Source organism: Chlorocebus sabaeus, chromosome 11 (genome assembly GCF_047675955.1).
Source record: "Chlorocebus sabaeus isolate Y175 chromosome 11, mChlSab1.0.hap1, whole genome shotgun sequence".
NCBI lineage: Eukaryota > Metazoa > Chordata > Mammalia > Primates > Cercopithecidae > Chlorocebus > Chlorocebus sabaeus.
The window spans coordinates 4,518,258-4,546,020 of NC_132914.1; the positions used below are offsets into that span (position 1 = coordinate 4,518,258).

The 27,763-nt window shown below is 46.3% G+C and overlaps 1 protein-coding gene and 1 long non-coding RNA gene across 4 annotated transcripts in view; one reads left to right on the top strand and one right to left on the bottom strand.

The window, feature by feature from the left end:
- On the bottom strand, window positions 1–27,693 carry LOC103218411 (uncharacterized). Of its 3 annotated transcripts, none has more exons than XR_005237223.2 (4): window positions 27,511–27,693; window positions 3,406–4,688; window positions 1,075–2,277; window positions 1–420 (listed from the first exon to the last, which is right to left on the bottom strand). It is a non-coding gene; the product is annotated as an uncharacterized lncRNA (long non-coding RNA). The 3 variants fall into 3 exon arrangements; XR_012094430.1 differs by having other exon boundaries at window positions 1,075–1,236; window positions 2,133–4,688; XR_012094429.1 differs by having other exon boundaries at window positions 1,075–4,688.
- CCND2 (cyclin D2) overlaps window positions 25,963–27,763 on the top strand; it is a 31,572-nt gene continuing 29,771 nt past the window's right edge. The window contains exon 1 of the mRNA XM_007967271.3: window positions 25,963–26,449. Coding sequence (XP_007965462.1) covers window positions 26,255–26,449 — 195 coding nt within the window. The 5' untranslated portion in view covers window positions 25,963–26,254. The remainder of the gene's footprint in view (window positions 26,450–27,763) is intronic.

Sequence of the window (27,763 nt, forward strand, 5' to 3'; positions counted from 1 at the left end):
TGTTCTTTATTAAAGAAGCACAGCAACAGAGAGTCTGGCTAAGTGCAAATCCTTTGGGAAGGGCCCACCTTCCTCCCCAGTGTATTTGTGGCTTTAGATTCGGCTGGTACAGTAAAAGATCCAACTGACCAAAACACTGAGTTTGCAGAAATTCTTCCAAACTTATTTTTACAAGTGGAATGTTACCTTAAGGAGAAAAAAAGTCCTTTATGTTTCTCTTGAAATCAGGTAATTTCTCTCAAAAACAGGAGTCTGCTTTCCCTTAGGAAGAGGCTAGAGCGAGGCACGCAGTCTTCTTGGTGACCTTGCAGGGTTCCTGCTTGAGGTGGCCGCAGGGCACCAGCTCTGTGTCCGGAACTAGAGAGGTAGACGGCACAGGTGGAGACCAGGAGGAGTCTGCCAGTTTTATGGAAGATTCTCCTGGAAGTGGGGGACAAAAGAAAGAGGGCCCATTAATAAAAGCTTCTGATTGGCTGCCTCAATTACAGGGCTTTCCTGCATCCTTCATTCCCAAATAGGCTTCTCACATGTCTCCTTGTTACCTTAAGGACTTGGAACATGGCCGGGCACGGTGGCTCACACCTGTAATCCCACTACTTTGGGAGGCCGAGGCGGGCAGATCACTTGAGGTCAGGAGTTCCAGACCAGCCTGGTCAACATGGTGAAACCCCGTCTCTAAAAAATACAAAAATTAGCCAGGCGTGGTGGTGCATGCCTGTAATCCCAGCTACTCAGGAGGCTGAGGCAGGAGAACTGCTTGAACCCTGGAGGCGGAGGTTATAGTGAGCTGAGATCATGCCACTGCACTCCAGCCTGGGCAACAGAGCGAGACTCTGTCTCAAAAAAAAAAAAAAAAAAAAGACTTGGAACAAACTTTTCTAATATATGGCCTAAAAATCTCTCTCTCATTTCTTCTAAAAAGCACCTGATTTTGTCTACCAAGGATTCAACACTCTTTTGTCCTGTTAAGAGCACCCTGTCTCGCTGATCATTAAAAAAACCAACCTAGAAATGTCTTTGAACAGTCAGTGAAAGCCCACATTTTTTGAACAACTACTGTCTACAGACACTCACCAGGAGCTACGGGAGATAGAAGGGAGTAAGACAGACTCTGACTTCTTTTTGTTGAGAGACAAACCAGTGACAAATCAGATTTTGATGGCCGGGGTTCCAATATTGTGTTTGAGTACCAGCTCATCCCGTAGCCACTGAGTCCTTAGGCCCCTGTTTCCTTCTCTGTAATATGGTGATAAAAATAACAACAACTCGTGGGCTTCTTGGGAGAATTAAATGCGATAACCCCACAAAGCAGTTACACTGGTGGGTGGCACATGCTAACCGTTCAATAAATGTTGTCTGATCATCTGAGAAATGTACTCGTGCAAGAAGCCGCTAACACCAGGAGATGTCATACCAGCGAGGTCACATGATACCTAACACCCAAGGCCAAATGAATAGTAGAGAGGGTAGATTTGCTGCAGGAGAATAGGGTGTGAGTGTTAGTGGGGGCACCAGGACCAACTGGGCTAGCCTCCAGAGTGTCTGAGACTTCCATCACCCAAATGACTGGTCCGAGCCACAGCCCACCCAGGGATGAATGTGGACCAGCCTGGACCTCAGGGCACTTGGGCTTTCTGTCCCCCAAACAGAACTTGGAGTCTTATGGGTGTGGGGGAGGGCTGGTCAGGGAAGGATTCGCAGAGTGGAGTCACTGGCGCCAGGGGCTCAAAGATGGACAGGGTTCCCAAAGGTGAGAGGCAGAGATAATAAAGAGGCCGGCCTAAGCGCAGCCCATCTCCTCTCTCTAGAGGCCCCCTTCATGGTCACCTCTTCCAGGGTTGAACATGACGCACTGTCGGGAGTGGATTCCTCTCGCTCCCTGAAATTCCCCAGCTGCTGCTCAAACAGAAACCTACTTTTGCTTGCCTGGCTCTTGGGAGAGCTGTTGCCTGCATCCCCTCCCTACAAAGCAGCCCTTCTCAGAGCTGCGGGCTGAGGTCCCATCAGCCCTTCCCCGGGGCTTTCTCCTCTCCCGAAGACCACGTTCTGCTGCTCTCCTGGAAGCCACCACTCGCCTTTGTGCATGGCCCAGCACAGGGAAGCCAACCCTCGAGAGGACTTTGAGGTCTCACCTGGCAGGGACCCAGGCTTGTGGCAGCTGTGTAGTCGCTCTCTCCACCGCCTCCACCTTCCAGAGCTGTAGGGGACACAGCTGCCACTGGCACCCCTTCCCAGGTCAGCTCAGAAGCTTTATTCTCAGGACGCTGGCATTCCACTCTGGGCCATCGCAGGGGATTTCAAGTGAAAAACAAAACAAAACAAAAACTGAGGAATGTCTTCCTCGGTAAAACAGAAGCCCTGTCCAGCTCACTTACTAGCTGGGTGACCTGAGGAACATTATATGACCTTTCTGTGCTTCAGTTTCCCAATCTATTAAACAAGGATAATAGTAATCTCTATTGTGCTTGTTTGGAGGAGTGAGTGAGTTGACATAACGGATGCGTTTAAAACAGTGCCTTTTAAAACATTAGGGAACTATTGGCATGTTGTTCTTTTATAGTGGTTACGGGCGAAGGGTACTAAATTAGGCAGACGGTGGAGACATCAATGAACCTCTCTGAGCTTCAGTTTCTTCATTTTCTTAAAATGAAGATAATGACAGTACCTACCCATTAGACTGTGGGAGGACCAAATGAGGTGATGCATGCTAGTGGTTTTATGTGAATGATTTAGCACAGTCCTTGGCATGTAGTAAACCAGAAAAAGGCTCACACCTTGAACGAACGAACAAACGAACGAAAGAAAGAAAGAAAGGAAAAGAAAAAAAGAAAGAAAAGAAAGAAAAAAGAAAGAAAGAAAGATCTTGAAAGAATAAAGGAAGGAAGGGAGGAAGAGAGAGACCAAGAGAGGGAGGAGAGGAGGGAGGGAGAAAGAAAGAAGGAGAGAAAGGGAGGGAGGGAGGAAGAAAGAGAGAAAGAAAGAATGAGAGAGAGAGACAGAGAAAGAGAGAAAATAAAAGAATGGAAGAAAGGAAGAAGGAAGGAAGGGAGGGAGGAAGGAAGGAAAGAAGGAAGGAAGGAGGAGGAAGGAAGGAAGGAGGAGGAAGAGGAGGAAGGAAGGAGGAGGAAGGAAGGAGGAGGAAGGAAGGAAGGAGGAGGAAGGAAGGAAGGAAGGAAGAAGGAAAGAAGAGAGGGAGGAAGGAAGGAGGAGGAAGGAAGGAAGGAGGGGGAAGGAAGGAGGAGGAAGGAAGGAAGGAAGGAAGAAGGAAAGAAGAGAGGGAGGAAAGAAGGAAGGAAGGAGGAGGAAGGAAGGAAGGAAGGAAGGAAGGAAGGAAGAGAGGGAGGCAGTAAGAAAACCCCCTGAAAAAATAATGACCAGACTCATTAGAGATCTAAGACATGCAACCTAGCCTCCAAAATGCAGCCGGCTACAACAGTTCCTCCAGTCTGCAGCCTCCTCCAGAGTGGTGTCCATGCTGGGTTGTCCTCATGCCCTCTTACTGTTCCTGGTCTGGGTCTTGTACATCACAACCACTGAAGTAAACAAGCGTCAGATGAACAGCATGTTCAAACATGTCTACTCAGCCCCCAGGAAAACAGTGGAGGAAAAAGAATCCTTTTAGAATTTTTCTCGACTTGTTCAACACACAGGGTTCCACCATCCAAGAGAGGGCTGTGTGGGGGTGGCACCAATGGCATGAAGCAGCCACTGGACTGTTGAGGGTAGTCGTGAGTGCCCAGGCTTTGGCTTTGGAGAGATTGTGGTTCAAGTCTTGATTCTGCCCATTTCTGACTGCAGGATTTGGGCAAGTTTATTAATCTTTTTAAGCCTCAGTTTCCCTCATCATAAAATGGAAATTGCAAAACTTACCTCATGAAGGAGCTGTGAGAATTAAATGAATTATTTGTAAGATACAGACAGTGTCTGGTAGAGGTAAGTGCTTCATCCATTTGGGCTGTGTCAACTCTGGGTTTCCCAAAAACTTGAAGACAGCAGGGCGTTCCGTACATTCAGTTGTAGGGAAAATCTTGTACCTTCTTAATTTTTCTGGTGGTGGGGCAGGAGAAGAGGGGTGTGGTCATGACCTGAGCCCCTGGAATGCTTCTGCCCAGCATCACTGAGCCGTGCCCACCCTGCTTCGGGGTCATTTTCCTCCTCTGACTGCCACTGTCATTCCCTTCACCATCAACACCCCCTCCTTCTGCAGAGATGGTGAACATTCTGGCATTGTTCCTTCCAGCCAATGACTTCTCTCTGGCCTGTGATTGGTACCCCCCAGATTCCAGCGCAATCCAGGCATCCCAGCTATGTCAGCGTGACTCACATCGTGTGTGCCTGACATCCACACGGCCCCGTAGAAGGCTGGCTCCAGCAAGAGGGTATGTGGAACGCTGCTGACTGTTTGATGGCTGTGAAGTTATCTTTTTTGGGGTCAGGCCATTAAAGTTGCATCTGATGTTTTATGGAACAAACCCAAGAGAAACTGCATGTTGAAATCCATGAGACATGAAGAAGATTTTTACAGATGAAGACACATCGGCAGCTAACGTTAGGTGGGTTTTTTCCCCCCTCAAAACTTTGTAGTTTTTCTTCCATGTGGCTATTTCAAAGCAGAAGCAATCCCCAACAGTGAAGCATAGAGGCTGCCATCGCAACAGGTTCGGTGAGGCCTGGAGCTGCCGGGGCACCTGGAAAGAACATGGGTCTGTCTCTCCGCTCTCATCAGCCCAACCAGAGTCGTCTGCTCCATTCCTAAATTCTCTACCCAACTCACCTCACAAACCCTGAAGAAACATCATTTTCTGTGCAAACCTAAATTCGTCCTGGGTGCTTTTTAGTGCATGCTCCCAACCCTCTCCATTCTCATGCTACTTGCAAGTGACCAAGGAGCCGGTCACTCCACCCAATTCCTGGCCCTCTGGGCACACTGTGCACCTTCCAACTTTTGTTCCCGGGTGTTGTCACCTTTGTCCAGAGCACCCTTCCTTTCCACTTCTGCCCACTGTTCATCCAAGCAAATGGTCCAAGAGGAGTCCACTCAAATAACAGGCATACTGCCAGGCAACGATACGATAAGAAAGATTAGCAGACCAAGCATCAGAGCCTTTTGACCCTTGAACCCAGGACTCAAGCACACCTCCTCCAGGCAGCCTTCTCAACCATCCCCTCGACTGAACCCCTCAGTCTCCCTCCTCCTGCACTCCTTTAACTTTTAGTTGACCCTTGTCTCCCTAAGTAAAAGCTATGTGTGTGTCTGCTCCCCTCCACACTGTAAGGCTGTTGAAGAGGGAGACCTCAAGATGCTCATTCTCGTTCTTGGACCACTTAATTAATAGAATCAGGACTTCGAGATCTTTCTCCTTCCACTGGCACTTGAATGCATAAAGAAGCAAGTGCGACAATGCTCATGGCACATGACGTATAAAAGCAAACAACTGGGGAAGGAGGGCCCCCAAATGCCCATTAACTGTGGGAAGTCGTACAATTCTGGCATATCCTTGCTATTGAAAACTGTTCTGGCCAGGCGCAGGCTCAAGCCTGCAATCCCAGCACTTTGGGAGGCCGAGGCGGGCAGATCACAAGGTCAGGAGATCGAGACCATCCTGGCTAACAAGGTGAAACCCTGTTTCCACCAAAAATACAAACAAAAAAAATTAGCCGGGCGTGGTGGCGGGCGCCTGTAGTCCCAGCTGCTTGGGAAGCTGAGGCAGGAGAATGGTGTGAACCTGGGAGGCGGAGGTTGCAGTGAGCCGAGATTGCGCCACTGCACTCCAGCCTGGGTGACAGAGCAAGACTCTGTCTCAAATGAAGAAGAAGAAGAAGAAGGAGAAAGAGGAGGAGAAGGAGAAGAAGGAGAAGAAGAAAGAGAAGATAAAAAATAGGCCAGACACAATGGCTCACGCCTGTAATCCCAGCACTTTAGGAGGTCAAGGAGGGCAGATCACGAGGTCAGGAGATCGAGGCCATCCTGGCTAACGTGGTGAAACCCTGTCTCTACTGAAAATACAAAAATTAGCCAGGCTTGGTGGTGGGCGCCTGTAGTCCCAGCTGCTCGGGGGGCTGAGGCAGGAGAAAGGTGTGAACCCGGGAGGTGGAGGTTGCAGTGAGCCGAGATCGCACCACTGCACTCCAGCCTGGGCGACAGAGCGAGACTCTGTCTCAAAAATAATAATAAAAATAAAAATAAAATAAAATATAGTTCAGGTGCGGTGGCTCACGCCTGTAATCCCAGCACTTTGGGGGGTCAAGGAGGGCAGATCACTAGGTCAGGAGATTGAGACCATCCTGGCTAACATGGTGAAACCTCGTCTCTACTAAAAATACAAAAAATTAGCCAGGCGTGGTGGTGGGCGCCTGTAGTCCCAGTTACTCAGGAGGCTGAGGCCGGAAAATGGCGTGAACCCGGGAGGCAGAGCTTGCAGTGAGCCGAGATAGTGCCACTGCACTCCAGCCTGGGTGACAGAGCGAGACTCTGTCTCAAAAAACAAAAAATAAAAATAAAAAAGAAAGAAAGAAAAAGAAAAGCATTCTGCACTTACAATGAATGAAGTAGATCTATATGTACTGGCATGGAAAGACTCCAAGAGATTATTATTAACTGAAAAAAATCAAGTCACAGAACAATATGTCTGGCACGATCCTATTTAGGTTTTTAAACTGTTATGTTCCAAAAAGAAAACCACAAAGATCTCTCGGATGTGACTGGGAAAATGGTGAGTTATCTGAAAACGTCGGGAAAGTAAGAAATCATAAAAAATGAACCACACCTACCATACACATTTGATTTCAAGTTAACTTACATTGATTTACCAATCTCTGGATAGCAGTCCAAAGCTTTTCCAGTCTGGGTCTGTTGATTAGAGCTGCACACCGTTTTACTTGTGTAAGCCATACTCAGAATGCATTGTCTAAGACTTCTAATTTCATTTTCTTTGAGGTGGAAATGAGAAAAAGTTACGGATATGGTCATTTGAGCGCAGGATCCTAAATTACGCTATGTAGAGGCTGTGTGATCTATATAAGTTACATAGCATTGTTGAGCATAAATTTCCAATCTGCAACACAGGGCATTAATAATATACCCACGGGTAACTGATAGGAAAAAGGACGATCCGGTGTGTACAATGCCTGGTGCTCAATAAGGGTGAGCTAATCTACTAAGTATTTTACTTTCCTCTCATTATAGGGGGTAAGAAGACAAAGCAGCAGCAGGCCATCACCCTACCTGGGACTCTGGCCACTTCCTCTTTCTGCCTTAAAGATGCTCAAAGTCTGGGCCGGGCACAGTGGCTTATGGCTGTAATCCCAGCACCTTGGGAGGCCGAGGTGGGCAGATCACCTGAGGTGAGAACTTCGAGACCAGCCTGGCCAACACGGTGAAACCCCAGTCTCTACTAAACATACAAAAATTAGCTGGCGTGCTGGCGCATGCCTGTAGTCCCAGGTACTCGGGAGACTGAGGCAGGAGAATGGCTTGAACCCGGGAAGTGGAGGTTGCAGTGAGCCAAGGTTGCACCATTGCAATCCAGCCTGGGCAACAGAGCGTGACTCTGTCTCAAAAAAAAAAAAAAAAAAAAAAAAAATGCTCAAAATCCATAGATACCAGTGGGAAATTAGTATCCAACATGAAGTGTGAATGGACAAGAACCTGCTATGTGCCAGATCTGTACTGGGTGGATGGCAGCATATACTGCCCAGTAAGTTCATCTTAGTTCATTTTGGTTCCAAAGGACATTATGATCCAATGATGAAGGTTTGATATACATGGGAAGATAACAATAATAATATACAGCATCAATGAGGATATCAAGGACATTTTCAGTTACAGATGATTTTAAAAACTAGGGACATTATGATCTAATGATGAAGGTTTGATATACATGGGAAGATAACAATAATAATATACAGCATCAATGAGGATATCAAGGACATTTTCAGTTACAGATGATTTTAAAAACTAACAAATTAGCTTAAATACCAATTTAATTTTTGAAACAGGGTTTTGCATGTTGCCTAGGCTGGAGTTAACATAATCATAGTGCACTATATACCTTCAAACTCCTGGCCTTAAGCAATCCTCCTGCCTCAACCTCCTGAGTAGGTGGGACTACAGGTGCGCACCACCTCACCTGACTTATAAGTATGCATTTCTATTTATTGTTTTAGAGACAAGGTCTCACTATGTTGCCCAGGCGGGACTCAAACTCCTGAGCTCAAGAGATCCTCCTACCTCAGCCTCTTGAGTAGCTGGGACCACAGGCAACCACAGGCATGCACCACCGTGCTTGGCTCCCCAAATTTTTAATTGGCTCAAGCAACGAAAATTCTGAAGGTCAATGGGACTTCAGGAGATATCTGATCAAGCCTCTGGTTCTAGTTCCTTTGCTTTTCTCAGTTCTTTCTTACTACATGTGCCAGCTTTGTCCTCAAGCTGACTTCTCTCTAGTTAAAACCAAAACAAACAAACAAGCAAAAACACTCTAGCAATTCCAATTCCAAGCCTCATACCTGAGACCACATCCTCTGCATTCTGCAAGCCACTCTAAACTAGTCAAGTTCATTTACCCAACTCTGACTCAGTCACTCTGCAAGATGGGATTATGTTGATTATTTTGGGCCAATCAGGGATTACCCCAAGATCTGGTGAAGGAGTCAATTTAATGTGTGCTTCTTTCATGTGTCAGGCACTGTGCTACTTGCCTTTACATGGATTATCACATTTATCCTCGTAATAACCCTATGAAGTAAGTGCTACTAGCAGTTCCAGATTATAGTTGAAGAAACTGAGGCCCAGAGAAGTTAAGTAACTTTTCTGTGGTCGCACAGCCAATAAGTGGTAGAGCCAGGATTCATACTTTGGCCCTCTGTCTCCAGACCCCACATTCATAACCACTAGACCACAAAGTCTGCCAAGGGAGAAGTTCCAAGGTGATGCCTGATGTGCTGTGCAAACATCACTCTCTGGGTAAATTGGGAGGGAGGAGCACTTGGCCTGCTGTGATGATGACAGGTTAGGGCTTGAGCTAGGTCTTAAGCAAGGGTGGGAAAGTAAGATCAAGTGAACCTTCAGAGATGGGAATCATGTAGCAGAAATAACAAACACAGTGGGATCAGACAGACTGTCAAGTTTGCTGCTAATAGCTGAGTGAACTTTGTCAAATTATTCACTTCTCTGAGCTCACAGGTGAAATAAGAAGCCATGAGAGTGAATCAAAGGCCCATGGGAAAATCTAAAGTGAGAAGTGGGCTGAGAATATGATCCTGGAAACCCTGAACAGGACCAGTAAAAGTCAAGCCAAGTCCTACGGGAAAATGGAAAGTCCCTTGGAAGGGTACACATACAAAGGATTCGCTACAGTGACAAATCTAGAGAAATTATTCTAATCTTCCTTACCATTTCCTGCCAGCCCAGGAAACAAGGAAGAGGAAGACAAAGATGAAGCCTCAGGCGTTGTAAGACTACACTTTACAATCACCCAGTTCCGGAGCTGGATAGGACAACAGACAACCTGCTTATTGCACAGATAAGAAAGGAGACACATTTTGAACACTTACATGAAGAGGCATACAGGTAAAGTGCCAGGCACAGTGCCTCATAAACAGCAAGTACTCAATAGACAGTGTAAAATATTATTGGTGAATAATAATAGTTACTATTTTCATAAGTGACTTATCCAAGACCTCAGAAGTTGATTAGCGACCAAAAAAGATAAGAATCCATGTCTTTTAATGTCTAGTGCAGTTTCTTCATCACTCTGAGCTTTTTTCTCTGATGAAGGATGCCAGATACCACTGTAAGAAGGGAGAAGAAATAGCAACCTAACGTAGGAAAAACTATCAAAGACGGAAAATGTTGGAATAAGCATTGAACAAGTAGTTTGGAAACCAAGATTATGAATCTTGGTCTGCCATTAACTGGCTCAATGACTTAACCAGCTCAGGCCCCGGTTTACTCATCTATAATGGTAGAGATTTGAATAAGATCATCTCTGTTTCCTTCCAACTCTGAAATTCTATGAAAGCAGGTTCCTCTCTTAACATTTCAGTAGTCTTCTTTATAAAAGATGTAAATACATTCTAGGAAAAACAATGTATAGGGGCAAGGTCACATAAAAAATTGGAAGTAAGAAAAGGCATGAGAGTTGGCTTCAAATATCTGAAAAACCTTCTAGTCATATATGTGTTAGATATATGTTGTGTGAGGCTCCAGACAACAGAAATAAGAGTAAAAGCAACACAGAGGCAAGTTTCTGCTCAATACAAAACAGATTTTTTTCCATGTATTTTGGAACACTGCTATTAGGTGCATATATGTTCATAATTGTTAGGTGTTCAGATGGACTGACCCTTTCGTCATTATAAAACATTCTTTTTGTCTCTAGTAACAACTTGTCTCTTAAAGTCTATTTTGTCTGGTATTTGCATGGCAACTCCAGCTCTCTTTTGGTTATTATTTTCATAGTATGTCTTTTTTCCATCTTTACACTTATTTGCTTTTTAATTTAAAGTGTTTCTCTTACAGACAACATATAGGTGGATCATATTTTATTTATCTATTATCTCCCTTTTGATTAGAGTGTTTAGTCCATTTACATTTAATGTATCTATCAGGTAGAATTTATGTTTGCCATTCTGCTATGTTTTCTATATGCATTATGTCTTTTTTGTTGTTCTATTCCTCTGTTACTGTTTTTTTGTGTGTTAAATGTATATTATCTAGTGACATGTAGATTCTTTTGTTTCATTTCTTGTATTTTCAAAATTATTTTCTTAGTGGGTGCTCTGGGGATTACAATGAACACTTAAATTTTAAACAATCTGGTTTGGATTAATGCCAACTTAATTTCAGCACTATATAAAAACTTGACTCCAAGACAGCTTAGCTCTCTCCCCTCTCCTGTGTTATTATTGTCATAAAAATTATACCTTGTAAGTCCATCAACACTTTTAAAATTATTGCTTTATGTAGTTAGTTGTCTTTTAATCAGATAAACAATTACAAAAAAAGAAAACGTACATCTATATTGTCTTATATATTTACCTGTGTTGTTGCATTTACCAGTGCTTTTTATGTGTTTATATGGATGTGAGTTACTGTCTAGCATCCTTTCATTTAAGCCATAAGAACACCCTTTAGTATTTCTTGTAGGAAGGGTCTACTAGCAATGAAACCCCTGTTGTTTCAAAAAAAAATCTGGAAATGTCTTAATTGTGCCTTCATTTTTGAAGAATAATTTTGCAGATATAGAATTCTTGGTTGACTATGTTTTTCTTTCAATGCTTTGAATGTGATAGCCCACTGCCTTCTGGCTTCCATGGTTTCTGATGAGAAGTCAAGTGTTTAACTTATTGAAGATTCCTTGTATGTGATGAGTTGCTTTTTGTCTTGCTGTTTTCAAGTTTTTCTCTTTCTTTTGAAAGTTTGACTGTGATGTGTCTAGGTGTGACTCTCTTTGAGTTTAATCTACTTACAGTTTGATGAGCTTCTTGCATGTGTAATGTTTTAAATAAATTTAGGATTTTTCAGCCATCATTTCTTTAAATATTCTTTCTGTACTTTTTTTCCCTCTCCTTCTTCTGACACTCCAATTATGTGTACGTTGGTAGGCTTGATGGTGCCCCACAGGTCTCTAAGGCTCTGTCCATTTTTCTTCATTATTTTTTTCTCTCTGTTTCTCAGACTGGATGATCTCAGTTAACACAGCTTCAAGTTAGGTGATTCTTTCTTCTGCTAATTCAAATCTGCTATTGAACCCCTGCCTAGTGATTTTTTTTTTTTTTTTTGAGATGGAGTCTTGCTCTGTTGCCCAGGCTGGAGTGCAGAGGCACAATCTCGGCTCACTGCAACTTCCACCTCCAGGGTTCACGCCATTCTCCTGCCTCAGCCTCCTGAGTAGCTGGGCTACAGGTGCACACTGCTATGCCTGGCTAATTTTTTGTATTTTTAGTAAAGATGGGATTTCACTGTGTTAGCCAGGATGGTCTCGATCTCCCGACCTTGTGATCCGCCCACCTCCCAAAGTGCTGGGATTACAGGTGTGAGCCACCGCGCCCAGCCATGAATTTTTTATTTTAGTTATTTTACTATTTGATTTCAGAATTTCCATTTGGTTCTTTTAAAGAATTTATTCCTCTTTACTGACATTCTGTATTTCTTATAGTTTAATTCTTTAGAGATGGTTTCATTTACTGCTTTGAGCATATTTATACCTATAATAGCTAATTTAAAGTCTTTGTCTAGTAAGTGTAACATTTGGGCTGCCTCGGGTACTGTTTCAATTAATTGCTTTTTTCCCCTATGCATAGGCCATAGTTTCCTGTTTCTTTGTGTGCCTCATAATTTTTTATTGAAAACCGAACATTTAAAATAATACAAGGTAGCAACTCTGGAAATCAGAACCCCCCAACATTCTGCTGAATTTATTGCTTTTGTTGTTTACTTAGTGATTTTCCTTGACTAATTCTATAAACTCTGTATTTTTGGTCGTGTGCAACCACTAAATTCTCTCTTTGATTTGCTTCATGGTCAGCTAATGATTAGACAGAGATTTCCTTAAATGCTTTAAACCAATACATTTCCCAGACTTTGCTGGGGGACTCTGTATCTGTTGGAGCATGCCTTCAACAATCTGGTGGGAAGCTTAAAGTTCTGTCTTCACTGTCACTTTCTACCTGCACAGAGTCTCCAGGTCAGCTGGTTTGGTGAAAGAGTAGCACCTTCTCAGGTCTTTCTCGGGCATGCACAGAGCCATAGATACACACGTGGTCTTCTAGATTCTCAAGAATACGTTAAAGCTTTTCAAAGTCCCTTATGGACAGGACATTCACCTGTTCTTCTTTTTCCTTTTTCTAGTCAGCCTCTTGGTAGCACCAACTGGTTGATCACCACCTCAGGTAGTTGAAAGGGAAGCTCAAACGTGACTTTGAAAGGCAGAGAAATTTGAGAAGGTGAGAAAACAGATGCAAACCCACCTAGGGACACAAGTTACAGGTCTGGTGAAAAGCAAGGTAACTGATCCAAAAACCCAAAGTAGGGAGCATCACTAAAGCAAAAGTAAGCAATAGGAAGTATCTAATGTCATTCATAGGGCAGAAATCATTTGTGAAACAATACATGAATGAAATATTGTCAGAAAAAAACAAAAAGAATGAGAAAATTGTAACGATACTGTTTAAATGAGAAGAATCCATGCAAAGTCTTAACGTCCGTAGTTTTAGTAGTGAGACACGCTAATTTAGTCCCAGCTCTGTCACTAACAGGCTATATGATCCTGGGTCAATGTGAGCGCTGTCCCTCTCTGATCCGGAGTTTTTTAAGGAAGCAATGTTTCCTAAATCTTAGTTATTTGCATACAACCTTCCTGATTTAAAAAAAGTGTATCTAAGTATCACTTATTCAACTTAATTTTTAAAAAATCAATTCCCTTTATAAACTTAAGTACTATTGTAATACCTGTGAAATTATGAGTTTAAATGTTACTTTTTTCCTAATACTCATTAGAATAAACCTCAAATTACTAAAATACAAAACACATGCTCCTCCGTATACCTCCTCTGATATGGTTTGGCTGTGTCTCCACCCAAATCTTATCTTGAATTCTAATGCCCATAATCCCTATATGTCAAGGGAGGGACTCAGTGGGAGGTGACTGGCTCAAGGAGGCAGTTTACTCAATGCTGTTCTGATAGTGAGTTCTCATGAGATCTGCTGGTTTTATAAGTGTCTGGCATTTCCCTTGCTTGCACTTCTCTCTCCTGCTCCCATGCAAAGAAGGTCCTTGATTCCCCTTTGCCTTCCACCATGATTGTAAGTTACCTGAGGCCTCCTCAGCCATAAGGAACTGTGAGTCAATTAAACCTCTTTTCTTTATAAATTACCTACTCTCGGATATGTCTTTATAGCAGTGCAAAAATGAACTAATATATCCTTCCTCACTTTGGGAAACATTGGATTGGATGCCTAAGGTTCTTTGCACTTCTGGGATTCGGTGGATGAGTTTTCCCTGTGCCTTCTACTCAAGTTGGAAGGTTACCTCTTAGTACCTGTCAGTGAGGACGAGGCAATCTGGAGTTCAGAATAGACTGGTTTGAGATTACAGCATGTTGGCCACAGTCATTGAGTGACTGATCCATGGTGAAGTGAAAAAGGAAAAATCCCCCAGAGCTGAGATCTGGTACAGAAATTCTCATACCTTCACACAGTATATGACATACATTAATAATTCCACAGACTCCTAGAGGTAAATTGGTTCTGAAAGAATGCAACACAATAGACTTGAATTACTGTTAAAGTTTAAAAAACCCACTTAGCTTTGTTTCAGTGCTTACTATGCCAGGGCACTGTATTAAACATACTATAAACATTTACTCCTCATAATCACTGTGCTTGGTAGGTATTATTACTTGCATTTTACAGACGAGGAAACCAAGGCTCAGAGCAAATAAATGACTATTCAGTCCCCTCATAACATCCTAATGAGTTGCCATAGGCACTTTACCTGATTCCTAAAGTCAACCCCACTGTGTAGGGATGGCTTGCAGAGGAAGCTCATTATACAAACAGAAATCTGTCTTCCTTTTTGAGACAGAGCCTTGCTCTGTTGCTCAGGTTGGAGTGCAGTGGCGTGTTCTCAGCTCATGGCAACCTTTGCCTCCCAGTTCAAGTGATTATCCTGCCTCAGCCTCCCAAGCAGCTGGGACTACAGGCATGCGCCACCACACCCAGCTAATTTTTGTATTTTTAGTAGAGATGGGGTTTCACCATGTTGGCCAGGCTAGTGTCAAACTCCTGACCCCAAGTGATTTGTTCACCTCGGCCTCCCAAAGTGCTGGTATTGCAGGTGTGAGCCACCACGCTGGGCCCAGAAATCTGTCTTCAAATGTTTAATCAGTGACACTAGTTTTATTCTTTGGGGCCACAGAACACAGATGAGATAAAATGATCCCTCATTTAGTTCACCCAATTTACAGATGAGAAAATGGAGTGCAACTTGGGGTTTCATTAATGAAATCAGCTTCCAGAGGATGAGATAACCGTTTTATCTTTCCTGTCTAGACCAGTATCCCCAGTGGTACTGGAGGTGCCTTGCTCCAGGAGCCTGGGGTAGAGAATGCAAAGATGGCAGTCATGCCCTATTGTATTCTTCTGTAACTGCCTTGAGGGTCCGCAGGTTTCTGAAGCTGCTTCAAATTGCTCTCTCTCTCATAAGCCACACATTAAGAAGGATACAACACTTTAAGACTGATATCAGTGAACTCGTCAGGATCGAGAGGAGGGCAGCCTGCTGGTGGTCTAATGTCCAGCTGAACAGCTGAAGAGAAAGGGTAATTCAGTCTAAGGGACAGAAGATGAAGAGATGGTGCTTTCAAATATCTGAGCAGCTGTCAGTATAAATGAGGGAGATGGCTTGTTCTGCCTAGTTTCAGTGGCTGGAGACAGCACTTAAGGGTAAAAATTGCCAGGAGGTAGGAAGTTTGGGCCCCCAACTCCCTGTGTGACCTTTAGTAAATCATTTAACTGAATAGGTACTGCCATGATAGATGGGAGTATGACCTCAGAGACCCATGAATTTTCCTTACAATCCTACATTGCTGTGATCTTGTTCAAGTCTTGCCCCAAGTTACACAGTTTGTGGCAGAATGGGGACTAGAACACACCTCTCCTAACCCCAAATCCAGCACTCTCTCCATGCCATATACCATACATCTAAAAAATTATATAAAACATTGTTTAAAAACTATCCCAGATATAATTATTTGTCAATTACTATGAGTTTCTCTTTTGTAGTAGCCACACCTTAAAAAGGAAGCACGTGTCTACAAGCATATCATTTTGTAAAGCAAATAATTTGCATCTAAGTGGACTTCACTGGAGTGCATGTAACCTCAGCGAATGATGTTTCTCCCATGTTCAATGCGGTGAAAAACGAGGGAGAAAAGTGGGATACAGCAGAAATCTTTCCTTGCTTGTTTCTGGTTATCAAGACTTGCCAGGAAACAAAAAGGGATGTCTTGTCCAAAGACTGCAACTCCGCAAAATTTGCTTAATTCCCTTTTCACTAAAGGAGCAACTGATGCTCCTTGAGTTCTGGGGAGCTCAGAACAAGCTTTGTTTAAAGAAGTTCACCAGGGCCATGGACTGTCACCTAAAGAAGGATCTGCAAGCTGGGGTCCATTCCAAACCATGCCTATATGTGCTCTGATGGGGGCTTTGTTTGACTTGTAGGAATAAGCTTTAGGTTAGTTTAAGCTTTAGGTTAAACTAACCTGCTAGGATTTCCTTAAGCACCCTGGAACAGTGTTATATTCTGTATATTCCTATGTTCTATATATTTTTGAAGACTGCCTTAACTTAGGACAAGGAAAACGGCATTTGTCCTCAGCGGACAACATGTACCAAGCGCCCATCTATACGAGGAACTAAATGTTAAAAGTTCCAACTCTTGATAGATTAATTTTCCCAGATACCTAGGAAGTGAGAACATACCTAAACCCACAATTTAAGAATCCTTGTTTAAAACATAAAATATATAATACATTGATTCCTATGTTGATGATGATAATAAAGTCACTGGAATTTTAGAGATTTTGAGCTGAAGGGGAACTTAACGATCATTTACTACAGCCAGTTAATTTTGTAGCTGAAGAAACTCAATCTTGGAAACACATACTCTATCCCCAAGGTCACAGTGCTGGTTAGTGGCAGAGTAGGAGCAAGAAAGAGAGTACAGTCCGCCGTCTCTATCCACAGGTTCCGTATCTACAGAGACACCCAGCCACGGATCAAAAATATTCAGAGAAAAACACACAGTAAAAAATAACAACTACAACGAGAAGCAATACAAATAAAAACACAGCATAACCGCTTCCAAAGCATTTGCATTATATTAGGTACTCTAAGTAATCTAGAGATAATTTAAAGTGTATGGGAGGAGTAGGTAGGCTAGTTGCAAATATTACACCATTTTATATCGGGGATTTTTACATCCTGGATTTTGGTGGTGGGGCAGGAGTCTTTGAACCAATATCCCCACGGACACTGAGGGATGGCTGTATGCTGACTTCTAGGCTAGAGCTGTTTCACCGACATGATGCTAATGAAAAGGACAGTATTTTCTGCATCAATTCTAGGAGACAGTCAAGCTAATAATCGGAGGTCTATATTCTCCTCTCAATGTCTGGGTGTCCCATGACAAGAAAATGAGCTATTGTGACCTCAAATTCCCTAGCCAAAGGAGTGAAACACTAATCAATGCCCTGCCAGATACAGGGAGGGTTCGTTCAGACGAGAAACAGATGCTGTGGGAAATACAGCTACTCAAAGAAAGGAATGCTCTCAGAATGATGGACCAAGGAAACGGCTCTATCTTTGGCTACTTTAAAGGGACTGAGTCCCAAATATGTGACATGTGAATCAGACATCCAACCAACTTGTTCCCATAGATTATAAACAAATTAAGAACATAATTTAAGAACATAATTCTTAAAATCACTATGCAATCCAAGTAATCGTTGCTTGACTAGACTGAGTTTTAAAGAGAAGATAAATTTCCACCTCCCTGGTTTAAGGTGTGTTGTATAAGGTGGATAAAAGAGCATATCATTTTATGCCTTTTGTTCTATGATTTTATTTTTTTTTTAAGAACATGTACTTATCCGGGATATTGTTTCCCATGCTAAAGCACTAGACAATGTGCTTCCCAGGGACAGGGACTGTATGAGTCAACTCTCCTTCCTGTCTACCTTCCAAAACATTGTCTATGTCCACGATATCCCCAATGCCTAGCACAGTGTTTGGTGCGTGGTAAGGACTCAATTTTAACCAAATAAATGAATGGATAAATTGCAAAACCCAAAGGCATTCTCCAAAGCACAACAATCTCAGCGTATTTAACTCTTCCATTAAAACCACTTCAATTCTACCTTACAGATTGGAATCATATCCCTGACATGTTCTGATGTATCTGTGCACAGACCTGTGATGTTATCCGTTTAACACATATGTGATCTCTCAGCATGAATAACCTTAATGAATACAATATATAGTTTCGTCGCAAACTTGCAGACACAGAAGGCATATTCTATGACTGGCCAAAATAGCATGAAGTCCTGCGGTCCATTCCCCTGGCTCCAAGCAAGACTGCATCTAATCTATGGTTGAGAACAATGCTTTCCTGAATGAGAAAGATTTCCGCTAAATGAAACATACAGTCTGCCTAAGTAAAGTCTTAAGTGTCTAAATGGAAGGTCAGACTTTGATTTCTTGAGGTAAGTATGGTTTTCATCCCAAGTGTAGCAAATTTCACTGGCGTTCCATTACCGACTTACTTAAATCATTTGCTAGATGACATAAAATTGCTGGTAATTACACTACAAAGAGTAATTATATGAACTTTTCTTGTACAACAGCAAGTAAATTTGAGTCTTATTCAATATTTTGTTAGGGAAATTTTAAATTAAATGTGCCATTTTATTTAAAAAGAGAAATATTAGGAGAATATATATTCAAAAGAAAGTAGGGGGTAGAAAAGGTTGCAAGTCACTAGTTTACTGGAACTACACAATGGGGATCATGTGCTGCTACTTGATACAACTAAATTTCCTGAGTTTAAATAATTTCAGGGAGACCCCCACACAAAATGGCCTGCACAGCCCTAATCCATGATCTAGGCTCCTCTCTCTCAAAATATTTTTTTTAAATAATGGTTCACGATCCTGAAATAATTGGTGGCCATGGGATGCCAGATGTGAGACATTTCATCTGAAACCTTATGTAAACTAACCCAAACCATTTGCTTCAGAATATCTTCCTTGACACCAGGAAAAAGTTTGGGTCCTGGGTTTGCATGTGCCTGATGGACCAACTGGCTGTTCTCAAAAACGGAAACATATGTGGGCACGATGAAGGAAAGGCTTTGGAAATTACACAAAGGAATTTTCTTGTTCCTTTTTCATCCTGTGTCTTTTTTTGCTACCCCTAGGCAATAGGTATACTAAATTTTGGTGACTTTTTATTTTCAAAAGCACAAAATTAAATGTTTTTCATGTTATTTCTCAGAACAATAACCTAACATTGGCATCCATATTTTTTTTACAATTTGATGACAATGTTTAAAGAAATAAAGTGAACATCCCCCCCACGCTCATCGAAAGAATAAGGAAGATAATTTTTGTTATTATCATCATCATAATTACTATTATTACCAATGAAGCTTGAAGGAACTCACCTCTATGCATCACAAATAAATAATTATTTGGTTTATAACTGATGAGACCACAACGAAAGTATGATTTGAGATAGCTAAGAGCAGAAATAAATTTGGATTTTTTTGCTCTAATTTCACTTTCCACATAAATCCCCTTTGCTCTGGATTTGTGCTTTTTGAGTTGTTGGCATCATGCATAGGTGTAGACTTTGTTTCAAGTTCTTGTAAGAGCAGATGCCCTGATTTAAGGCTGAGCAAAGAGGAAATGCATTCCTCATAGGCATCTACATCCAACTGGCTTGGATTGTCTAGTCCCCTTATACCAACCACCTATTTTCAGGTCAATTCTAAAATACAACATTTCTCTCCAGAGGTATACATTTTGAAGATTACAAAACTTTAAAATCAACCTGTTTCACATTTCAAAACTCATTCCTTTTAATGCCAACAAAAGAACAATAAGAAAATGATTTTAGAAAAATTTTAAATCTGCCTCCTGAAAGTTGCCACAAGGAAAACAAACCAAAAAAAGCCTCAAGAAGAGAACTATTTCTCCATTTTAAAAATTAATGTTTTTTACAGTTTGCAGAATATGAATTTAGCATGTTATGGAATTATGTTATAAACTGTACTAATAGATGCTAGTAATTCTTAAGTTTAAAGATTGAAAATTAAAATATGAAATATTTATTAGAAATACTTTATATTGCTTCAATTGGCTGTAACTGATACACAGCTGAATAAAACCATGAAATCGAAAGAATATTTAATCACATTGGGAAAGTGGACATTTTTAAGGGGAATGAATGTTTGAATTTGGACACAAAGTGTTTAGAAAACAAATAAAATTGACTATTGTTCAAAAAAAAATTCTGGTGGGGATAGTCTTGACATTTTACACAGAATTTACATCTCTAAAGTGCTTAACCTCCACTACTTAACTGTCTGAAATGAAGCTGAAGCAAAATTTAAAGGACATTTTGCCTTTTTAGTTTTTTAAACACTTCCTTTGGCTCCTTCCTTTTCTTTTAATAATTTATTCTGTTTTTTCTACCTTTATGCAGACAAACCAAGTGTCCATCAAATCAGGCACCAAAAAGCAAGCACTCTTAAATACAGTTCACTCGGGCTAAGCATGACAGTAATTACTGACATTTTTATTAATTGTAGCTCATTTTTTCCCCCAGAAGAAACAAAACCAAGTCTCTTGGGTCAGAGCAGCAATCATAAAACGAAAAAGAAATAAATAATAAGTTAAAAATAGAGGAAATGTGTTAAAAAGAAGGAAAAAGTACTGTTCATAACCAAACTGTGTCACCTTAAAAAAGAAACATTTCCACACTTAATATCTGAATCAGACAGAATGCTTCTCTCCTACTTTTGAAACAAATAGTTCCACTTCAAATCCACATTTTCAGAGAAGCCCCTAGCTTTCTGCATCTGATTCCTACAGCAGCCTCTCTACCTCAAAGAGGTAAAAGTCAGTTCACAGTATTTCTCTTCCAAACATCCCCACTGAAGCTCCTTGTAAATTTCAGCATAAACTCAGAACTGTCACCGTGGGTTTAGAAAATCATGACACATTTCAGCTATAACTCCCCAGATTGAAAGATTAAAAGGACTTTGCCCAAATTGAGGGGAAATGAAGGTGCGTGGGCTCACTCTGCAGCTGCAGTTTTCAGCCCTTGCAGTTTAGAAGATTCTCCATGAGTACGGATGCCACCGGGGTATCCAGCGAGTGGGAAGGGAGTCGCTCTACACGTTTTCACATCGATTTGTTGAACTGTTTTGAAAAGGGTATTTCTAGATCCATTTGTTCCAAATGCAGCAAAATTCATCCGATAGCGCTCACAATGCATGCACGGGATATCTTACACGTAATAGCCATCGCATTAACCAACCCAGCTGATACTGAGATGGTGAATGGGGCGGGGGAGCAGGGAGGACTATGTCGCGCGTGAAAAACTCCGGGTGTAAAAGGCAGTGCAGAACTCACTCCCCGAGGAACCGAAAAAGACATTCACGACTCCCTTAGTGGAGAGAGCATGGAAAGTCAAGTGGCGGGGGTCGCCCCCAGTGATCGCGACTTCAGTCTGATCTCAGTCCCCAGCGGAACAGGGACCACAACCCAAAGAAACGCGCTTTTTCCGGAGCAAAGAGCAGCCCCGATTTCAAAGTAGAAAAAATAAAACTGCTTGGGGGTGGAAGATGGCGGGGGGCGGGGAGGGAGGCGGGTCGCGGCGCTGGCTCCCGGCTCCGCGGCACGGCCTCCTCCGCGGCGCTGCCCGGGGCCCGGACCCTGCCCGGCGCTGCGCCCACCCCGAGGGTACCGGACCCGCCGCGCCGCCGCCGCGCTCTCCCCGCCGCGGCCCCCTCCCCCGCCGCTTCCTCTCGCTCTCCCAGCCCCTTCCCCCACGTGTGGATGACGTCAAAATTCCGCGAAAAAGCCGCGTGGTGGCTCCCCGAGCGGAGGCGCGATTCCGCCGCCCAGCGGCCCCCTCCCGGGGGCGCCCGGAGGGGGAGAAGCGCAGAGGCGGCCGGTTCCTTCTCCTCCCGGGAGGCAGGGCCCCCCGACGCCGACCGCCCGACGCCCTCCGCCCCAAAGCTGATTGGAAAATTCACTTTTGTAAAACAAATGTATTTCCAGAGCTATTTTCGGCCGCGTGAGGCGTGTCCTAAGCTGAATCAGACAGGAAGAGGGGGAAGTTCGGGTCTTTTAATTTTTTTTCTCCTAAGGGAGGGGAGTGAGATGCTTAGGTGGGTGACAGACGGCAGGCGCTCGCCTTCTTAACTCACGCCTGTCGCATCTGCCGTCTCAGGAATCCAGCCCCGTCCAAGGCGAAATTCGCCGAAAGGAGTGCGGAGGCACAGGCCGGACGGACTCTGCCCCCCTCCAGCGCGCAGCGCCCCAGCGCCCCAGCGCCCCGGCGGGCGCGGCTGCGACCAGAGGGTCCCGGAAGCGAGTTCACACCTGCAATCGCACTGCCTGTCACCACCCACCCTCCTCCCCCGTGCTCTCCGCTTCCCGACGTTTCCCTCTTCTCCTTGTCCGCATTTTTCTACTTTGCCTGTCCCTCCTTCCTCTTGATGTGCCTCCTATGTGTCCCCTCGGATTTCTGTGTCCCCTCGCCTTTGCCAGTCGGGTGTTCGGTTTTGACTGACCATCCATCCCTCCACGGAGAAACACAAACACAGCTCCACTCTTTGGGGGAGCCGAGGGGAAGGCAGGGGCTCCCATTTCTGAGCCTGAACTCAGTCACTCCCCGCACCCCACCCGGCCAAAGCGCCCCTGGGCGGACAAGGCGGGACTCGAACTCGCGCTGCTCCCGGGCCTCGAGCCGACCTCGGAATCACCTGGCTGGCAGGCATCCGCCAGGTGAGCTTGGGAGTCTGTGTGCTTAGTGCTGCAGGCTCCTGCAGAAATGTGCCTATAAACGCCCAACACGCTGCTGCACCCTCCACCTCCAGGCTTTGTACACTTTCCAACCGAAACTCCAAAACGCTAGAGTAGAGGGTGGGGAGCCGGCCGGAAAAGAAATAAAAGTTCAATAAAACTGGCGTTCGCTGAAGTTTATCACCAGCGCTACACGGGATACACACACACACACACACACACACACATATATATACATATATATATATTTTTTTTCTGTGAAGGGTGAAAAGGAGGTAAGGAAAAACCAACTTTCTACCGCCCCTCGCCGCCCCCCACCCCCTCGCCACGGTGATCAGTTTGGATTTAAAAGCCGGAGCACAGGCTCTTGCGCTTTTTCTCTAAACCTAAGTCTACACTGAAAGAAAATGTGCACTTTTGCCTAGAAGGCAAACCCGCGTGCTAGGTGGAGTGCATTTTAACAAGAAATTAGAGTTTTAACACATGGCCGGAGTGGCAACCAAAAGGGAAAACTCAGTTTCCAGTCCAAGCCTCCTAGAGACATTCCTGCCAACCTCCGCACCCTCTCACGCCCCACCCCACGTGTGAGAGTCTGCAAAACCACCGGGGATTGGATTCGATGGCGAGCTTCACGCTCGGGAACAGTCAGTAATCGGAAGGGGAAGTGGACAGGGGAACTTCAAGAGGCCAGCCTGCCACGCGGGAAGCGCCCGAACTTGCGGGTCTCCATGAATGCAGAGGGCGCCGGGAAGGGGGGGCATCCGGCCGCGACCCTCTCTGCCCCTCCCATTCGCTGCCCCCTCCCCGCTGGAATTTCTCTGTAAAGCAAGACGGAGTGGGGGGAGGGGGAGAGGGAAGGGGCGAGAGGGCCCTCGGCTCACTCCCGAGACGTGAGGACTCGCCACCCAGGCATTCTCCTCGGGGTGGGCAAGGCCCCGGGACGACCACCCGCTTCTTCCTCGCCCCCCCCGCTCCCACTTCGGGAGACCCAGAGCTCGAGATGCCTTTCCCCGGGGGGGGGGGAGTGTGCGGGGAGGTGGGGGTGGAAGGGACCTTGCTCGCAGAGCTATCAAGTGATGTCCAGAGGCTGGGAGCCCCGGTGGCCTCTGTCCTTGCCTGTCGGGTTAGATTTATACTTTAAAAATACCTCCCGCGCTCCCTCCTTTTCTCCCCTCTCCCCGCTGCAACTTTCTTTGATCCGCTCAAAGGTGGCTTAGGTGAAATTGGAGTAATTCCCTTATGGGGGTCTTAAAATGTAAGTGAATGTATTTATCCGAGGTGACTCAAAAGCTTCAGTCCGGAAGTCCAACGTGACTAAAATCAATAGGGGACTGTTCGGGACCGACTGTGTGCGGGTGAACACGGTATTCGGCCCGGGTGTCATCCGCGGCGCTGGACTGTTTCATTTTGAGTTTGCAACTTGGGTTTTTCAGCGAGCTTTTTTTCTTCCTGAAAGCTAATGGCTTCCACAGCAATTAGACATTTTCCTCGCCCGCCCCTTCCCTCCCCTTTCTTTACATATAGGAGATGGCATACTCATTCCCGCTGCTATTGATAAGGTCGGAGGCGGCCGGGCCTCTCCCCAGCTTTCGCCCGCCCCAGCGCCCGTTCTCCCTCCGCCCTCCCTTGGCTTCCTTTTGATGTAGTGGGGAACGCGTCCTACTAAAAAAAAAAAAAAAAAAAAAAAAAAAAGTAATCTGCCCGGTAACAATCAGCGCGCAGTAGCAGGAGCCCCAGAGCTATTGGCTATGCAAATAGAGGGAGGGGAGACGGCGCCCCAAACTCTTACTCACCCTTTTAAAGCGATATCCCCTCCTTTCCCCCCCACAACCCCTTCCGCTCCACCCTCGTTTAAGGAGGCTGGCTCCGGGGCCTGAGTTAATCGCTTGCACCTCTGGTTTCTTTGCTCCCTTCCTCCGCCTTGCAGAGAACCTAGTGTACGGCTCACCCTGCCCGCGCCCCACCCTGCCTTGCTGGCTCTCCGCGCCCCTGCCGGGGCCCCCTCTCTCGGTGAGGGAGGTACTCGGTCGGCCTCGGTGTGCCCAGAGAGCTCAAGCCACGCCATGCCCGCTGCACGTGCCAGCTCGGCCAGCACATCAGGGCGCTGGTCTGTCCCCTTCCTCCTTGAAATACACCGAAGGGCAGGGTGGGGGTGGGGGGTGACAGGAGGAAGGAGGTGAGGAAACGCCACCAGATCATATCTCCTGTAAAGACAGCCTTGACTCAAGGATGCGTTAGAGCACGTGTCAGGGCCGACCGTGCTGGCGGCGACTTCACCGCAGTTGGCTCCCAGGGAAAAAGCCTGGCGAGTGAGGCGCGCAACCGGAGGGGTCGGCGAAGATGCGGACGAAGGACCGAGGGTGGAGGCCTCATGCCTCCGGGGAAAGGAAGGGGTGGTGGTGTTTGCGCAGGGGGAGCGAGGGGGAGCCAGACCTAATCCCTCACTCGCCCCCTCCCCCTCCCGGGCCATTTCCTAGAAAGCTGTATCGGTGTGGCCACGCTCAGCGCAGACACCTCGGGCGGCTTGTCAGCAGATGCAGGGGCGAGGAAGCGGGTTTTTCCTGCGTGGCCGCTGGCCGCGGAAAAACCGCTGGGAGCCCTGCCCCCGGCCTGCGGCGGCCCTAGGCGCTGCACCGCGTCGCCCCAAGGGCCCCCAGAAGCACTATGGTTTCTGCTCGAGGATCACATTCTATCCCTCCAGAGAAGCATCCCCCTTCCTTCCTCACACGCACCCCTCCTTCTTCTTTTTCCTTTGCACAGTCTGCAGGGGGGCAGAAGGGACGTTGTTCTGGTCCCTTTAATCGGGGCTTTTGGAACAGCTTCGAAGTTATCAGGAACACAAACTTCAGGGACATGACCTTTATCTCTGGGTATGCGAGGTTGCTATTTTCTAAAATCACCCCCTCCCTTATTTTTCCCTTAAGGGAACTATTTCCAAATTGTCTGAGGTCACCCCATCTTCAAACAATCTACCCTACGTTCCTGGATCTTAAATTCAAGGGCAGAAGTATTAGGATCCGTTTTGAAGAAGCCAAAGTTGGAGGGTCGTATTTTGGCGTGCTACACCTACAGAATGAGTGAAATTAGAGGGCAGAAATAGGAATCGGTAGTTTTTTGTGGGTTGCCCTGTCCGGGGCCCCTGGCATGCAGGGCTGGAGGGAGGGAGAGGGGTGGGGGGGCGGGGGACTGCGTTTGAAGTTAGGTCGGGCCAGCTGCTGTTCTCCTTAATAACGAGAGGGGAAAAGGAGGGAGGGAGGGAGAGATTGAAAGGAGGAGGGGAGGACCGGGAGGGGAGGGAAGGGGAGGAGGAACCAGAGCGGGGAGCGCGGGGAGAGGGAGGAGAGCTAACTGCCCAGCCAGCTTGCGTCACCGCCTCAGAGCGGAGAAGAGCGAGCAGGGGAGAGCGAGACCAGTTTGAAGGGGAGGACCGGTGCGAGTGGGGCAGCCCGGAGGCTCTGCTCGCCCACCACCCAATCCTCGCCTCTCTTCCGCTCCACCTTCTCTCTCTGCCCTCATCTCTCCTCCGAAAACCCCCTATTTAGCCAAAGGAAGGAGGTAAGGGGAACCCTTTCCCCTCCCCTTCCAAAAAACAAAAAGAGAAAAACACTTTTCCAGACCGGAGAAAGCAGGGGAGAGAGGGGTCGCCGGGCTGGCCATGGAGCTGCTGTGCTGCGAGGTGGACCCGGTCCGCAGGGCCGTGCGGGACCGCAACCTGCTCCAAGACGACCGCGTCTTGCAGAACCTGCTCACCATCGAGGAGCGCTACCTTCCGCAGTGCTCCTACTTCAAGTGCGTGCAGAAGGACATCCAACCCTACATGCGCAGGATGGTGGCCACCTGGATGCTGGAGGTAGGTCGGCGGGCGGCGCTCGCTAGGAGCCAGGACCCCTCCCGGATTCTCGGGTCCCCGGCCGGAGCCCTAAACCTGGGAGAGGGCAATCCCCGCGCCGACCGCCCAGCTCCTGTGCGGGAGGTCACCGCACGCCTTTTGGCGAGACGCGTGGCTTCTTTTTTGTTCCTCTCCAGATAAACTGGGGAGGGAGAGGGGGGAGGAAAATCTGGGAGACGCGAGGCTGCCCTGGGCGGGGGTGGGGGAGCATCCCGCGCGCGTGTGCCTGCCTGTGGCTGCCTCTTCTTCCCACCCCCCTCGCGACCTGTCTTTTGCGAAGCCGCTGCGGCTGCTTGCGCTGCGGTCAGGAAGGGAGTCGGGGCCTGAAATCGGGACCCCAAGTAGAAAAGCAGCCCCCCAAAAGGCCAGAGCAAATTCGTCTTGGCCTCAGGTCCCCGCATGTGGTCGCGACTCCGCGCTGGCACTTCAGGGGGGAGGTGGAGGGAGGAGGGAGAAGGAGAGAAACGGGGAATTCAGGAGCCCCGGAAGTCCCATTGAAGAAACGTGTGTTTCAGGGGAACCCAAAAGAACCACTTCTTGCCCCTCACTCCAAGTCTTTGCCCAGTGAGCCGTGTGCCCACGTATGCACAGCTCTGGACCTGCCGTGGTTTCGCCATGTTGCTTTGCAAACTCCCCTTGGAAAGGCTGGGAAACGTCGCCCGCTTACCCTCGCACCCCATTATCCCGGCCACCCCACTTTTAATCGTGCCCTCTCCCCCACCCCCCACCTCACGAAGGTTACTTACAGTTTGGTTTTCCAGCTTCCTCGGTGCGGAGATTTGGGTGGGGTAGGAAGGGGGGGGGAGGGGGTGTGTGTAGGGGGGATATCGGGTCACCCCTAAAGGAGAGGTTGGAGCCCCCCGTGCCTCTTTCCAGGGCTCCCTGCTCCCGTCTTTCCCCTAGCTCGTCACCACGTTCCCTAGTTTCTGTCCTTGTGGGCCGCAGCCGGACACTCCCGCCGCGGCGCTCACCCCTTCAAGTTTCCTCCCGGGATCCAAAGCCCCAGGGGTCGGAATACAGACCTTTCTGGCACCCGAAACCTCCCTTTCGGGAAGCCTGGCTCCTCTTTGGGGTTTTCACGCCAAAAGGGCTTTTCTAGGATATTTCCTCGATTTTTAATTATTTTTTGAAACCGTCCCCCCCCTGCTCCGACTCCAGCTGCCGAGGCTGCGGCGCTCTTCCTCCTCTCCTCCCTCCCCCTCTCTTCCCCACCTCTCCCCACCCGCCCCCCCAATAGCGGCCCCTGGGCCGCAGGGACCCCCCCAGACATTTTTT